At 37.6% G+C, this 16,397-nt stretch overlaps 1 protein-coding gene across 1 annotated transcript in view; it reads left to right on the forward strand.

Moving 5' to 3' along the window:
- The window catches only part of NEK5 (NIMA related kinase 5), a 69,096-nt gene that overhangs the window by 14,232 nt on the left and 38,467 nt on the right, over positions 1 to 16,397 (forward strand). Inside the window, exons 4-12 of the mRNA XM_058548081.1 lie at positions 849 to 946; positions 2,886 to 2,969; positions 3,058 to 3,128; positions 4,210 to 4,296; positions 6,621 to 6,675; positions 8,634 to 8,834; positions 8,912 to 8,993; positions 11,065 to 11,198; positions 14,113 to 14,297. Of these exons, the coding sequence (XP_058404064.1) occupies positions 849 to 946; positions 2,886 to 2,969; positions 3,058 to 3,128; positions 4,210 to 4,296; positions 6,621 to 6,675; positions 8,634 to 8,834; positions 8,912 to 8,993; positions 11,065 to 11,198; positions 14,113 to 14,297 (997 nt within the window). The remainder of the gene's footprint in view (positions 1 to 848; positions 947 to 2,885; positions 2,970 to 3,057; positions 3,129 to 4,209; positions 4,297 to 6,620; positions 6,676 to 8,633; positions 8,835 to 8,911; positions 8,994 to 11,064; positions 11,199 to 14,112; positions 14,298 to 16,397) is intronic.

Raw genomic sequence — 16,397 nt, forward strand, 5'->3', positions numbered from 1 at the left:
GAGAGTCTAGTAGCCACCAGAGGTAACCTTGAGTGGCCAGCTGTAATCTAGTGAGTAGGTCAGGCAGAGGGCAGGTAGAAGAGGGTCTATTGTACTCAACAATATGGTTGAATAAGTGCCATATAAATAAAAGTTTATGCCCAACTTCAGGAAGGGTCTATTAATTCTTCCTGGGGTGTTGGGAAAGATTCACAGCTGCCATTTTACAGCAGATTGCTAATCTCTTGCAGGAATGTATTCATAATAATAGCTAACATTTACTGAATTCTCATTATGCACAGGCATCGTTCTGAGCATCTGACATGAATTAACTCATTTTATAACAATTCTAAGAGGAGTTTCTATATTATTATCTCCATTTTACAGATGAGGTAATGAGGCACAGAGAAATTAAAATAACTTGCCCAGAATCACAGAGCTAAGAAATGTAAGTGGTGAAGTGGGATTAGAACCCAGTTCATCGGGCCGGCCCCGTGGCTTAGTGGTTAAGTGCGCGCGCTCCACTGCTGGCGGCCCGGGTTCGGATCCCAGGCGCGCACCGACGCACTGCTTGTCTGGCCATGTGAGGCCGCGTCCCACATACAGCAACTAGAAGGATGTGCAGCTATGACATACAACTATCTACTGGGGCTTTGGGGGAAAAAAATAAAATAAATAAAAATTTAAAAAAAAAGGAACCTAGTTCATCTTCATTCTACAGCCAGTTTTGAACTATATATAAATATACACACATATATATATACACACTGCATTTTTCTGTTATATTCTCCACCTTCTAGACCTTGAAAGGCAAATGATTTGTAAATACCTGAAACTCTTCCAGCACCCAATGATGCCTTTTCTTACAGAGAACAACAGGCTGTTTATTGTGATGGAGTATTGTGATGGAGGGGATCTTATGAAAAGGATCACTAGACAACAAGGAGTGTTATTTAGTGAGGATCAGGTAAAAACACTTCTAATTTGCCTTTTAATTCATTTGGGGAGTGTGGTTAAATTTATAATACCATAAGTAGTAGACTGTGTTTATATGAAGGATGATTTCTGGTAGAGAAATTCAAACTGTAAAATAGTAGATCAATATTCTTGATAGATTTAGTCCACAGCATGTTTGCAATTGAACTTAAATTGAATCTCTTTGAGAGTGAAGTTTGCTTGAGAAAAGATAGTGTCTTATTTTTGGACAATCTCATGTAGGATGCTTCTGAGATAAATCTTCATGGCTAAAAAAAATCTGAATGTAGATGTTCCTTAGCCATTTTAAATGTGACATATTTATAGCTTCACTCTTCTTCCTTTTACCATTTGATACTCTGTTTTAAAATAGCTATCCCACTTTGCTAGGGAGCACAGAAGCTCTTCTTAGCAATGGCTGTTTAGTTTCATTGGTTATTAAGAGAGAAGAGAGAAAAAGTGAAGAATAATGGTCTCAATTCCCATTTTCTCTTTGCACAAACACGTTTTTCTTCTATACTCTGAGCTTCCTTTGGAACCCTCTTGGGAGCTGTACTCATGGAGGAGACAGGTGCGTGTGTGTGGAGAGGAATCTGAATTAGGACCTGTGTGATGGATGGGCAAGGCCACTGCCTCAAGCAGCGCCCAGGAATGGCCCGCCATCTTTCTTTAGGCCATTTGTTTATTTGTTCTATTTTAGCATTTAAGGACATCATGCCCATGTAATTTCCTCCCAGAGTTAAAATGGAATATTTTGCTGAGGAAGATTCATCCTAAGTTAACATCTGTTGCTAGTCCGTCTCTTTTTTTTTGTTTAGGAAGATTAGCCCTGAGCTAACATCTGTGCCAGTCTTCCTCTGTTTTTTATGTGCTGAGTCACCAGCACAGCATGGCTGACGAGTGGTGTAGGTCTGTGCCCAGGATCTGAACCCACAAACCCCGGGCTGCAGATGTGGAACATGCCAAACTTAACAACTAGGCCATGGGGCCAGCCCCTAAAATGGAATATTTTGAATGTATGAATGATGAAAGAATCAATATCTCTAACCTCTGTAAATTTAATTAAGCATTCTTCCTATGCTCATTTATATTATATATTAAATTCTATTATTTGTAGAAACCTTCGTTTCTTCCTATCTAGGTATTATTTTGCCACATTTAACAAAACTGCTTTTCCCTATAGAACTTTGAATTACATTTCCCTTTGTTGGGAAAGAACTAAAATTACAACTGAATCTTAGTATCTGGAATATAGCTTTTTTTCCTATTGTTTTCCTCTTTCTGTATAACTCAACTGACAAAGAACCAATGAAATTTTAGAATAGTTTAAATCTCTATAGGCTAGAACACATTTTAATAAAGACGCTCATGGCCAGCTAAGATAAGATAAAATCATGACTAAGAAATAACATTAAGCTTTAAAAAGTTTAGAAGTAAACTATTTGTTGCTATTTGTTGTTTTTATGTTATATACATATATGCTGATATTTCATTAAAATTTTTAATAACCTCACAGATTTTCCACTTCTTCCTCTTTCTTTCTCTGCCCTTGGTACCTTCCTTCCACTGAAAAGGAAAAACCAGTGGTACTAGGGTTATCAGGAAACAGGGCGGCTTGTCTGCTATTCTGACATAGTTAGCAACTAGGTGTTAAATAAGAAAAAAGTCATGAACTGCCTCCTGCTCTTCCTTGCTATATCTTTTTCTATATGTGGAGTTCCCTTTGATACCAACAAGTCTGGATTGCCTTTCTGTGCCTCCATTTTTCTAGCTGTGAAAAGAAAAGAATATGATAAGATGGTCTAGCTGTGAGCTTTATTCATATAAATACACACACAAATATATTATTTCTCTCTTTGTGCATGTTAATGTGAAGGCATTTCAGTGGCCATCAGATTATTCATGAGTTGTGTCTTATGTTCCCTCTACAGATTCTGAGTTGGTTTGTACAGATTTCTCTAGGACTAAAACATATCCATGACAGGAAGATCTTACACAGGGACATAAAAGCACAGGTAACAGCTCAGAGAGAAGACAAAGACAGAGCTGATCTCTTATTTTCTGGAAATCTCTCAAACAATGTAGCATTTTCTCCATTTATAGAACATATTTCTTAGCAAGAATGGAATGGTTGCAAAGCTTGGGGACTTTGGTATAGCAAGAGTCCTGAACAAGTAAGTACTTTTAAAAATCATTTTTTTTCCTATTCAGAACAACCAAAATATGTATTTTTAGGTATCCTGAATTAAGAAGATATTAAAAGCTTGGTTTCCAAATAATTTTAGATAACTATGTATATAAATGCATTAAATCATTCAGATGGTACTTCGTCTGAGATTAAAATTCCTGAGATATATCTTGGCCTAATAGAGTGATGGTGGCAATGTTCTATAGTGTGATATAAGCTTATCAAATGAGGTGTAGCTGTAATACGCATAAAGCTAGTGAGAATTTAGTGAAACAGGCAAATTCACACATGCTGGGGCCAGTTTATGGGTACAACTGTTTTGAAAGACAATTTGGTGCTAATAAATACCAAGAAATTTTAAAATATTCTATTTCTGGGAATTTGTTTTAAGGGAATAATTTGAAATTTGAATTTTAAATGCCTAATAATTGGGAAATGGTTAAATTTAATAAAACTTGTCACAGCCATGTACCTGAATATTATATAGCCACTAACATTTATGATATTGAAGGCTTTTTGATAATGTGAGGAAATATTTGTTATATTAAGTAAAAAAAATGGAATCCTGAATTTTAAATACACCATGATCACAGCTATTTGAAAAAAGTGCATGGGAAAAGACAGGAAGGATATATATCAGAATTTTAATAATTATTGTTTTGAGGTGGTAAGATTCTAGGTGATTCTTTTCTTCTTTATTCATTTTCAGATTTTCCAAATTTTAAATCATGAGATTGTATTACTTTGATCATTGGAAAGAGGAGACTCTTTCTACATTTGAAAGATTTTGTAATATAACAATGGTACCTCCCTGTGGAGTCCTTAAGCCATAAAAAAATTTTAACATGTAGATTTTGGGGAGATGAATTATAGGTTTAAAAATCAACTAATTTTATTACTCTCTTATCATTGTACAATATGTTTTGTTTTATTTTAGTATGTGCATGCATCAAATTTTGTTATCCATTTTTATACTTTGCATGGACTTTACATGTCCACGTCTTAAGCCTTTTCTTACTCTAGTAATAAACCGTGTTATTTTATTATTATTTAATATAACTTTCTAGTTCCATGGAACTTGCTCGAACTTGTGTTGGAACACCTTACTACTTGTCTCCAGAGATCTGTCAGAATAAACCCTACAATAATAAAACGTGAGTTGTTGACTATCAGTTTGAAAGCCTCAGTAAAATCTGATGGATTCTCTTTCTTTTGGTACTTTTGTAATTTCATTTTCTTCATGTGTGATATGGGGAATCCCAGTGACTGTTTCTGACCACTTCAGTGTTCCCTGAAGCTTTTGAACTTATTTAGAAGAAAGCCATAACTCTTCATTTAAAGATACAAGTGATACGAAGAATAATGTTGAAAATGGCAGTCACTGCGACTCTATCTCTGTATTTGACTTTCATACCTTCTATGCACTGTTTAGTCTGTTGCAGGAAAGTGTTGTAGCTGGGTCAGGTGGAAGGCAGTGTGATCTGGTGACCGAGCACTGGATTAGGAGCTAGGAATCCTTGTCTTGGCTCTGTCACCAGCTTGACCAAGTCAGTTGACTTCCATGGACCTCAGTTCCCCTACCTATAACAGAGTGTTGGTTAGGTAATCATTAAGGTGTCTTTTCCAGCTTTAAAACCCAACTAGTGGGGGCCAGCCCTGTGGCTTCGCAGTTAAGTGCACACGCTCCACTGCTGGCGGCCCGGGTTCGGATCCCGGGTGTGCACTGATGCACCGCTTCTCCGGCCATGTTGAGGCGGCGTCCCACATACAGCAACTAGAAGGATGTGCAACTATGACATACAATTGTCTGCTGGGGCTTTGGGGAGAAACAGGGAAAAAAAAAAAAACCAACTAGTTTTTATGTGTGTGCTACCAGAGCCTAGTTCTCAGGAGTAATGTTAATATACACAGTGATAAAAGGTGAAGATGAAGTAGTTTTTACTTCCATGTAAGGAGAAGGAAAGAAATTTCATTTTTCAACGCTGGCTGCCATTTGAAGCAGTTGGCCTAGCAGGAAGACTGAGTTCCTTTTGGGAGTCAGTTGTCCATTTGTTTAGGAAAATACCCGAGGGATGTTTGACTGTTTACCTTTGAAAGAGATAAATGGAAGACGAAGTCCAGATGGTAGAGATTTACAAAAAGAAGAATAAGCATTTCTCTGCATAATAAAGGAACAGGCATTTTTTGCATATGTCCTCTGGCACTGGGAAGGGGTTTGCCCTCCAGGTGAGCAGGAATGCGGCTGGTGTAGCGCTGTGTGGAAGGGCAGGCTGCCCAGAGCAGAGCTTAGTGCTGCTGAGAGCTCTGGTCAGCAGCATTGTTTTGTTTCCTTGTACTGCTTTTTGAGAATTTGGGTCAAGATTTGAATATGCTGATTTGGTGCTTCAGGTAATTGGAAGATCTTAGCAATAATCAGCTGAGTAGCTGCTGCCCTCTTTAGACCAGGAAACCGTCCCTGGTTCACCACAGTCCTCACCACGTGCAGGTTGCTGTAAGACATGCAGATGTTCCCACTCAGCCCCAGGCGGCTTCATTCCCTGACAGGACCCCTGTAGGCAATATGAGTTCACCATACTGGCTACAGAGGGCACTCTGGGACGGAGGAGGAGTCTGGGCCTATGGAAGACAAAATTCTGTGTGGTGGTGGGAAGTGGTCAGTGAGTTGCTAGAAAGTCTAGAAAAACTCTAGAAACCAGTTGGAAGTTGTTTCCTACCTATTCTGTAATCGCCCTTCATTGTATTCAAACCTTGAGTAAGTCTCTTTCTGCTCCTCCTGTGCACACACTCAAAGGAAATGTTACTGAAGAGTGGAGCCATTTACCTCACCTTACTGAATCCTCGTTTGACTCTTTGACCTCCTTCTTACCTCCTTGACTTCTTGTTGTATTTTCTTTGGTCTTTTAGATTTAATTATCCTTTTTGTTCTATAAGGTAACTCCTTATTAAACCAATCACATATAAATACTAAGTACTAAGTACTAAAGAGCAAGTTTCTAGTCATATACTGTAAGCACATTTTTCAAGTTTATTGATTTCCAAATACTATGTTCATCGCTTAATATAGCTTTGGTTCTGTCAGTAGCCTTGAGTAGAATATACCTTTCTAAATCAACCCAATTTTACCTTTTGAATCAAAACAAATCCATGTTTGAGTCCTACCTCTCTCCTCCAAATAACTCAAAATACTATACATGCACACATTTTCTTTGAACACATGAAGTTGAAGTAAACACTGAGCCCTCTGATTGTAGCAAAGTTTATATGCCTTTTCTCTGCTAGGATTCTGACAGACTATAAATTATTTTTATCTTACTTCTTATCTTAGAATAAAAATTGATAATGTATCTGAAGGCATTTGTAAAAATTGGTCAACCTAAATAGAATTGTAAAGATATACAATTAAAAGGCACTGTAAGGATAAAGGCTTTTATTGAGAATTATGGATATTTCTTGTCATGTAAACTCTTATCTTCCCCAGGGATATTTGGTCTCTTGGCTGTGTCTTATATGAGCTCTGCACACTCAAGCATCCTGTAAGTATGTTAATTGTCAGATTAATCTTGAATTATTGAAACTATATAAATGAAATTAACTTCTGAGAGAAAAAGGTTAATGTTTGGTTTTATTAGATTGTTAAAAATTATATGGCGGCCGGCCCGGTGGTGCAGGTGGTTAAGTGCCCGCGCTCCGCTGCGGCGGCCCAGGGTTCGCCTGTTCGGATCCTGGGCACGCACTGACGCACTGCTTGTCAAGCCATGCTGTGGTGGCGTCCCATATAAAGTAGAGGAAGATGGGCGTGGATGTTAGCCCAGGCCCAGTCTTCCTCAGCAAAAAAAGAGGAGGATTGGCAGATGTTAGCGCAGGGCTGATCTCCTCACACACACAAAATATATATATATTTTATATATATATAATATATATATATTTTATATATATATATATTATATATATATATATTTTGTATATATATATTTTATATATATATTTTGTATATATATTTTATATATATATATTATATATATATTTTGTATATATATTTTATATATATATATTTTATATATATATTATATATATATATTTTATATATATATATTTTATATATATATATTTTATATATATATTTTATATATATATATTTTATATATATATATATATATATGGAAAAGCTATTAAGAAGAATGATAGATTTCTATATATTGACATGGAAAGATGCACAAGCTATATTATAAAGTAAAAAATCCAAGTTGGAGAATAGTATTAGGAATATAGCATATTTCCATTAAAAATAAATTGCGTGTGAATACACATAATCAGCAAAGGGGAAAGGTACATGGGGCGAAATCTATAGGAAACCAGGCATAGGCTTCCAAGAGCCTCTCCCAGTAGAGTCACACAGGATGCACTAATTCCTCCAGCAACAAGTTGTGACAACACGTGTGAAATGTTTCTACGGGGGGAAGCTCATTAGAAACCCAGAGCCCAAGGTTTTTACTGGGGACTAGTCATATAGACACCCTCTGCCTGGCATATACCAGGCTTCCCGACTCCCAGGAAGAATGCAGTTGTTCGCATAAACCATATTGTTGGTGCAAAGAGTGTAGGCAAAGAGAGCCACTCTGAACATTTAGGGAATGGTGGGAACTCTCCTGAAATCTAAGTTTCCAGATGCCAGCCAATGGCCAATATTGTAAGCAGGCCTTTCTAAGGATGGCAGTCTTAGGCCTGCTGTGTTAACTCTTTTCTACAGAGTTGTCATCATCATCATCATCATCATCATCATCATTATTGTCAAAGGTCACAAGGCTAGTAAGTGTCTGACCCAAACCTGATCTTTCCTGCCACACTGTGCTGCTGAACATTATTTATTGTTATGTGTAAACAACTAATGGTTTCCTACAATGGAAGATTTTCTGGTTTATGAAGAATTTTTGAGGAATTATTTATGTCATGTTAATTAAAAAAGAAAAATGTAAAATTTCATATCATTATGACCTCAACTCTGTAAAGTAAACATTATTTTTAAAACGACTAGAAGGAAATATGCCTCTGGGTGGTGAAATTATTTGTATTTTTCCTGACTGTGTAACTTTCAGTTTTTTACAATGAGTAAATATTATTTTGATAATAAGAAAAAATTAAAACTAAAATAAACTTGTTTTAAATAAAATGGCATCTTGTTGAGTAACTGCAGCAATATCTACTCATAAAATATTAGTTGATGAAAAAAATGTAGGATGGACCATAGTGCTTCTAACTGAAGCTTAAAAACATTGTGTTGTTGTTAACATCTATCTACTTTATTTTTTCTTATTGCCACCTGTAGCTAATTTTTTTTTCCAGTTTATTGTGATATAATTGACAAATAAAATCGTAAGCTATTAAAAAAAACAAAAACAAAAAACAAAAAACATTGTGTTGCTTCTTGATGTTACTTTAAATACTAGTATTGAATTTTCCTCTGATTTAGTATCATCATTCCTTGTCCTTTCAGTTTGAGGGTCGCAACTTACACCAGCTGGTTCTGAAGATTTGTCAAGCACATTTTGCCCCAATATCTCCACGGTTTTCCCGTGACCTACGGACCTTGATATCTCAGCTCTTTAAAGTGTCTCCCCGAGATCGGCCATCTATTAATTCCATTTTGAAAAGACCCTTTTTAGAGAATCTTATTTCCAAATACTTGGCTCCTGAGGTGAGTTTTGCAGTGATTCTATTTGGATTTTGACAGATTTTGGTTAGCAGGTCCTTGACACATGTGTTTGATTTTAGGTCATTTGGGAAGAATTTAATCACACACTCATACGTAGAGAAAAATTGTCAGCTTCTCGACCTGCTGCGAAGATGGTCCAGGGTAAGAGTGATTTAGCCTTGCAATCAAAAAACATTTATTACATGTGTCTCACACAGTGAGTTATAATATATGGCTGACAACATTAGTGGAGAAATTCCACCAAATATATTGAACATGGACATTTAAGAAATATGAGCAGTATAAACAGGAGAAAAATCATCTTGTCCCGTGGTGACTAGTGGGTGTGCCTGTAAATCTAGCTCAGGTATGACCTGCAGAATTTATGTCCTCTCTTCTCATTAGTCAGGAAAACTTCATGAAGCAGTGAATTTGCTAATAAAGAGATGCTTGAAGAGGTAGCATCCAGAGGCTGGCCCGATGGTGTAGTGGTTAAGTTCGTGCGCTCTACTTAGGTGGCCCAGGGTTCACAGGTTTGGATCCCAGGCACGGAGCTATGAACCGCTCATCAAGCCATGCTGTGGCTGCGTCCCTTATACAAAACAGAGGAAGATTGGCACAGATGTTAGCTCTTGGCAGTGGATGTTGGTTCAAGGCTGATCGTCCTCACCAAAAAAAAAAAAGGTAGCATCCAAACAACTTTTGTGTAGGGAAGGGATGGAGAGTAAGACAAGGTTCACAGACAGACACGGGATGATGATATGAAGCTTATATGTATATATTTTTTTAATTTTATTTATTTATTTTTTTCCCCCCAAAGCCCCAGTAGATAGTTGTATGTCATAGCTGCACATCCTTCTAGTTGCTGTATGTGGGACGCGGCCTCAGCATGGCAGGAGAAGCGGTGCGTCGGTGCGCGCCTGGGATCCGAACCCGGGCCGCCAGCAGCAGAGTGTGCGCACTTAACCGCTAAGCCACAGGGCCGGCCCTGAAGCTTATATTTTTGAAATAGAAAAGATGGACTGGCAATTAAGAATTCCCTTGCAAAGGCCCATTGGAGCTGAAGTTAGGATCTTGGACCTAATCACTAACAATGGGAGAACCGTTACTATGTGACCCCAAAGAAAGCAGGTGATTCTTTATGGTAATGATAAATAGAGAAACAGTTTTAGTGGTGGTTGTCAGGAATCAGCTGATGAAGTGCTGTGTGTGTGTGTGTGTGTGTGTGTGTATGAGAGAGAGACAGACAAACATTAAAGAAGACAAAATTAGTAATTCAACTAATATGAAATAAGAGCTGCAAGATTTAGCCATAACCAAATGTCTGAACTTGAAGGATGAGGAGGAGTAGAAAATCTCTCCAGGGATCAGTGATAGGGAAATGTTACCCACTGTGAGAGAGAAACTAAAATTGAGGAAAGTTATGAAGGAAAAACGAATGAGGAGCCTCTCTGCCATGTTGAATATATTTTGGCATTGTTATATATTGGTCTGGATTGAGAATCTTTAGAACGTAGATGAGTAGAAGATGAGAGAAAGTGCCTTGTCCACATTTCTGATATAGGAAAGATAGGAAAACAAGAACACACTTTGATGGCAACAGAGACAAACATATTAGAAGACCTACTCATACATTTCACACAACAGTGTGGTGTGAATGGTGTGGCCTGATAACCCATGCTCTGATGACTACATTTAATTGCTTGTGCCATTATCCTATGCATATTGTTTCTGTAAATGTTAACAGTAATTCCTAAATTTTTTAAAAAAGTAGTATTATAGGGCTGGCCCCGTGGCTTAGCGGTTGGGTGCGTGCGCTCCGCTGCTGGCGGCCCAGGTTCAGATCCCAGGTGCGCACCGACGCACCGCTTCTCCGGCCATGCTGAGGCTGCGTCCCACATACAGCAACTAGAAGGACATGCAACTATGACATACAACTATCTACTGGGGCTTTGGGGGAAAAATAAATAAAATTATGAAAAAAAAAGTAATATTATATATTGCTAGAAATATGTAAAGGAACTCTGGAAAAAATGGTTTTCCCCAAGGATTTTCTCAAAGAAAATGCATAGTAATTTTTCATCAGCACTTCTCTTACTGGGTACGGATGTCTCTGGCTAAAGGAAACTTACTGTGCTATGAAATGTCCCTTATGTTTATACTCTCACAAGCATCAATATTAAAGGTGTGGAAATTTTTAAAAATTGAAGTTGTTTTATTTTGGTTACATAAGATTCTAAAATACAGAAAGTGAGATTCCAGGGAAGGTGCTCACCAAGATCTAGGATATTGGTGCCAAATAAAATGAAGGATGTATTACATAGAAATGAATGGAGACCACCAGCTGGAGCCCAGAAGCCCATACCTGTAAGTCTAACTAAACCCTTCCTCTGGTTTTTTAGCCAATGATACATTCTACAGACCTACTTGCACATGTTCGTGGGTACAAGCTCATTACTTTGGAGTCTACTAGTTTGGTACTAATAATAAAATTATTCTGTAATGAGCATTAAAGTGGTACTTCATTGGACAACTTCTAGGTGTTGTATTTTTTAAAACAATGCTGTATTTTCTTAAAAGTATTCTATATATTAGTTTTAGTTTTCTTTTTATAACTCAAATTCTTCTAATTTCTTAAAGTTTTTCTTTATAGGACAAGTAAGTAGCATGGTGGCAGAAAACATTATGCATTTCATACTCTTGTGACGTGTTATATGTAATTGAGAAAGTTTTATTATATAATCATTGATCTTTTCCTAGAGATTCTTTATACTTAGTTATTTGAATCCACTTTAGCAGTGTTGAATCTTTTAGTTCATGCTGGTGAAATGCTTCTGGTATATAAATGATGAAATACTATTGTCTTTTAATTGAAGAATTGTATTTTTAAAGAAGGCTCATGGTATAATTAGAGGGCCATTTGGAAGTACATTTACTAAGTGTTTACTTGAAATATAGACATGTTAGAAAACTGTGTTGGTGTGTAGATAGATTCTTGAAACTATTGGTTAAATTATTACCCTACATTTGATAGAATGTGGTTTAACTTTATTACAGAAATTTAAAAAGTATGTTGTGATGTAGAATACTCTGTAGCAGACATGTAGGACAGAAGCAACATCTAAAAGATTTCAGGATGGATTAAGTTAGGAGAACAAATTTTATGTTTCTAATCCTTTGAAGGCTTCTGCTAATGCATGGAAATGAATGGGTCTGAACAGGAACCACCTCTGATATTCTCATTACCGTTTGAGATTTTAGAGGAAATCCTAAAGAAGCTGTTGATTTCCTTCCAATACTTTTTTCTGTTTCTAACCATTTTTCAAAAAGTAATTAGTGGTGGGGACAGCCCGGTGGCACAGCAGTTAAGTGTGCACGCTCTGCTTTGGTGGCCCGGGGTTCGCAGGTTCTGATCCTGGTCGCACACCAACGCACCACTTGTCAAGCCGTGCTGTGGCGGCGTCCCATATAAAGTAGAGGAAGATGGGTACAGGTGTTAGCCCAGGGCCAATCTTCCTCAGCAAAAAAGAGAAGGATTGGCATTGGATGTTAGCTCAAGGCTAATCTTCCTCACCAAAAAAAAAAAAAAAAGTAATTAGTGGTACCTTCTTTTATGTTGTATATAGGTAAAATTGTAAAACTAAGAAAACTACTTCAGGGCCGGCCCCCTGGCTTAGCGGTTAAGTCGCGCGCTCCGCTGCTGGTGCCCCGGGTTCAGATCCTGGGTGTGCACCGACGCACCGCTTCTCCGGCCATGCTGAGGCTGCGTCCCACGTACAGCAACTAGAAGGATGTGCATCTATGACATACAACTATCTAATGGGGCTTTGGGGGAAAAAATAAAAAAATGAAATAAAAAAAAAGAAAACTACTTCACACTTTAAAAGATCAAAAAAATAAATATATAATTTATGTTTAGACTAATAAACCAAATTTTATACGTTTACTTTAATATTTAAATAGAACTATATGAAAGTACCATTTTTGTAAGTTAAAGATGGTCAAATATCTACAATTCCATATGGCTCCATCTAACATATATATGAACCACATAGCCTGAAAAGAACAAAGAATATAGCATGTTATTTCTTAACAGTGGGGAAATTTCTATTCTAACCATTTGTTTGGTTATTCATATGTCAGACTACCAGTTCTAGGTCTTTCCAATGTTGTGACCTTCATTTTCTCTCTTGTTATCAACTGTAAGTAGGCAGCGTTGTCATGGATTAATGTTAAATTGACCCCACTTTGCTATTTTGCAACAGAGTCTTGCCTGGTTTTCATGTTAATTTGGTCTGATTCTTGTCTTCTGGCCCAGTGGACTACTACTTAACTCCAAGATAAACATTTGTTTCTGGTTCTCCTCCTCTCATTCTGTTCTGGTTGGCAAGGGTAGCTAGTGAGACGTAGCCGGGGATGGTAATATGCCTGTCACAGCTGTTACCTGACTTTCCTTGTGCTTCCTCGTGAAGAATGACTCTAAATGACTCAGATCTTCTTTTCTTCAAGTCATGATGCCATTTTGTGTTTAGTCAGTTTATCAGAACCTAAAAATGTTGCAAATCCCCAAATTTGTGAGTTTCACATTATTTATTCTCCCATAAAATACAGTAAATAAGTTTATGAAAAATAGAAAACAATAATACTGAATTTATTTATTTATTTATTTTTTTTTTGAGGAAGGTCAGCCCTGAGCTAACATCCATGCTAATCCTCCTCTTTTTGCTGAGGAAGACCGGCTCTGAGCTAATATCTATTTTCAATCATCCTCCTTTTTTTTTCCCCAATGCCCCAGTAGATAGTTGTATGTCGTAGTTGCACATCCTTCTAGTTGCTGTATGTGGGACATGGCCTCAGCATGGCCGGAGAAGCGGTGCGTCGGTGTGCGCCCAGGATCCGAACCCGGGCCGCCAGTACCGGAGCGCGCGCACTTAACTGCTAAGCCACGGGGCCGGCCCCAATAATACTGAATTTAGTTTCAGATCTTGGGTTGGCTAGGAATCCTCACTAACCAAGTACTTTTGACACACTAGCCATGAATTCATAGCCACACCTTAGCAAAATTATAAACTACTGTACTATAGTACTTAGACTTCTAAGATCTTTTTCAATTCTAGGATTTGGGGAGTTGAAGATTATTTTACTCTGAAAACAAGTCTAGAGCAAAAACAAAAATATACCTTTAATGTCTCATCTTAGCTATGGTCACTATCAAACTCAATTACTATAGATTTGTATTATGTATTTTTAAAAATCTTCTCTCTTCTTTTTAATCCCTCAGATAAAAATGGTAGAAAGGCCCAAACTTGCTGCAGTATGTGGACATTATGATTACTATTATGCTCAACTTGACTTGTTGAGGAAGAGAGCCCACGAACCAAGTTACCACCATGTTACTCAAAACGATACTGGAGTTGAGGAGGATTATAGTCAGGAAGAAAGTTACAGCCCATCACCAGGTCAATGGTAATGTCACAGTCTAACTTAAGCTTTGGTCCTCTGAAAATATCTTCATATATCAATATTCTTTATTCTGAAATCCTTGCAAATTCTCCTAAAACAAATAATCCAGGAAGAACTCACAAACTTCATTTTAAATACTTGATTCACAGTTCCCATGACCCTTTTTCAGCTCAAGTCTGATGTAGCTCATCTTCTTTTTTTTTTTTTTCAATTAATTAATTAATTTTTTGTGAGGAAGATGAGCCCTGAGCTAGCATCCAATGTTGATCCTTCTCTTTTTTGCTGAGGAAGATTGGCCCTGAGCTTACATCCGTGCCCATCTTTCTCTACTTTATATAGGATGCTGCCACAGCATGGTGTGACAAGTGGTGCGTCAGTGCGTGCCCGGGATCCGAACCCGCAAACCCCAGGCCGCCGAAGCGGAGCATGCGCACTTAACTGCTTGCAGGCCGGCCCCTAGCTCATTTTCTTTCTTTCTTTTTTTTTTTTTTTTTGTGAGGAAGATCAGCCCTGAGCTAACATCCGTGTTAATCCTCCTCTTTTTGCTGAGGAAGACCGGCTCTGAGCTAACATCTATTGCCAATCCTCCTCCTTTTTTTCTTCTCCAAATCCCCAGTAGATGGTTGTATGTCATAGTTGCACATCCTTCTAGTTGCTGTATGTGGGACGTGGCCTCAGCATGGCTGGAGAAGCGGTGTGTCAGTGTGCGCCCAGGATCTGAACCCGGGCTGCCAGTAGCGGAGTGCGCGCACTTAACCAGTACGGGCCAGCCCCACAGGTTCATACTCTTGAATTTTTAATATTTGTTCTTCTAGTAAATTCCACTGTCTGGGACTAATGAAAATAGTTGTTTATGTATCACTTTCCAAAGAGGCTATTAATATTAATCAGTACTAATTGAATCACAATTAAATTATCATTTGAGACATATCAAAAAGTAACATATTTCATTCAGCATTTATATTGTTGGGAGTTTTCAGAATACAGATGTATTAGAAAGAAAATAATATACTTAAACTGCTCTTATGGCAGACTTGCAAGAAGTTTACTCCATAACAAACTTCTGCAGATCTATAATATTTTCCATTGTTTTTTTCACATCGATGTCAGGATTCCTGTGTCCAGAATAATTGACACCCATCCACAGGCCTGAAGACCTAAGGCTGAGAGACGTTTAAAAAAAAAGGTTTTTACCGTAACATTTTTCTTTCAGGGTTGGGAATTTGCTAACTTTTGACTGTGGTTATTGTTGAAATTTTGGACAAATAATGAAAAATACGAGGGGCTGTGATGGTGATCTCAGATAGCTAATGAAAATTAGATAAGCAGGAGTGGTAAAGGATGAATTCTTCAGAAATGTATGATGGGAAAAGTAGACGTATTTTTAAAGATACTGGGTGCCATTATGGTTTTATCCATCTTCATAACACATTTTTAATTACCTCCATTGTCATTAAAAGTTATGTGTTCCATTAGTTCAAATTGTAATATTCATATAGGACTCAACTAATGAGTGACATATATTTTTCATATGAACTAAGTACAGCCATAAAACTCCCTTTCCCTTTTCTCAGCCACGGGGAACAAGTGTCTTCCACTCTTTGTCTAGATATGAGAGCTGTCAAACTATCAATTATTTTGATTATATATGATTTTATCTCCCAAACTCTCACTTAAAATGGTAGAAAGTTCTTTCTTTTGTCTGTATGCTGCTGCCCATCATAGGCCCCATCCTACTGTATCCCAGGATGCCACTCTGATGACTGGTAACCCCCTTCTCATTGTTATACTTTTCTCTCTATCAGAACTCCAATTCCATGGGAACAAGTCTTAATATACTTGTCTGGAGGAAGAGGAATCTGTATATATGTGTATATATATATATATATATATATAGAGAGAGAGAGAGAGAGAGAGAGAGAGAGAGAGAGAGAGAGAATGTCTTTTGGACAACCGCTGGGAGCCTGAATAGTTTTTCTCATGGAGATATTGTTACACATGCCAGTTAGGTTTCTGAGAGAGATGAGTGCTACACCTTGGCCCTCATTTGACACGATATCTGTGTGTCAGACACTGGCTGGGCACCTGCACAGACCTAATCTC

Source organism: Diceros bicornis, chromosome 9 (assembly GCF_020826845.1).
Source record: "Diceros bicornis minor isolate mBicDic1 chromosome 9, mDicBic1.mat.cur, whole genome shotgun sequence".
NCBI classification, from domain to species: Eukaryota; Metazoa; Chordata; class Mammalia; order Perissodactyla; family Rhinocerotidae; genus Diceros; species Diceros bicornis.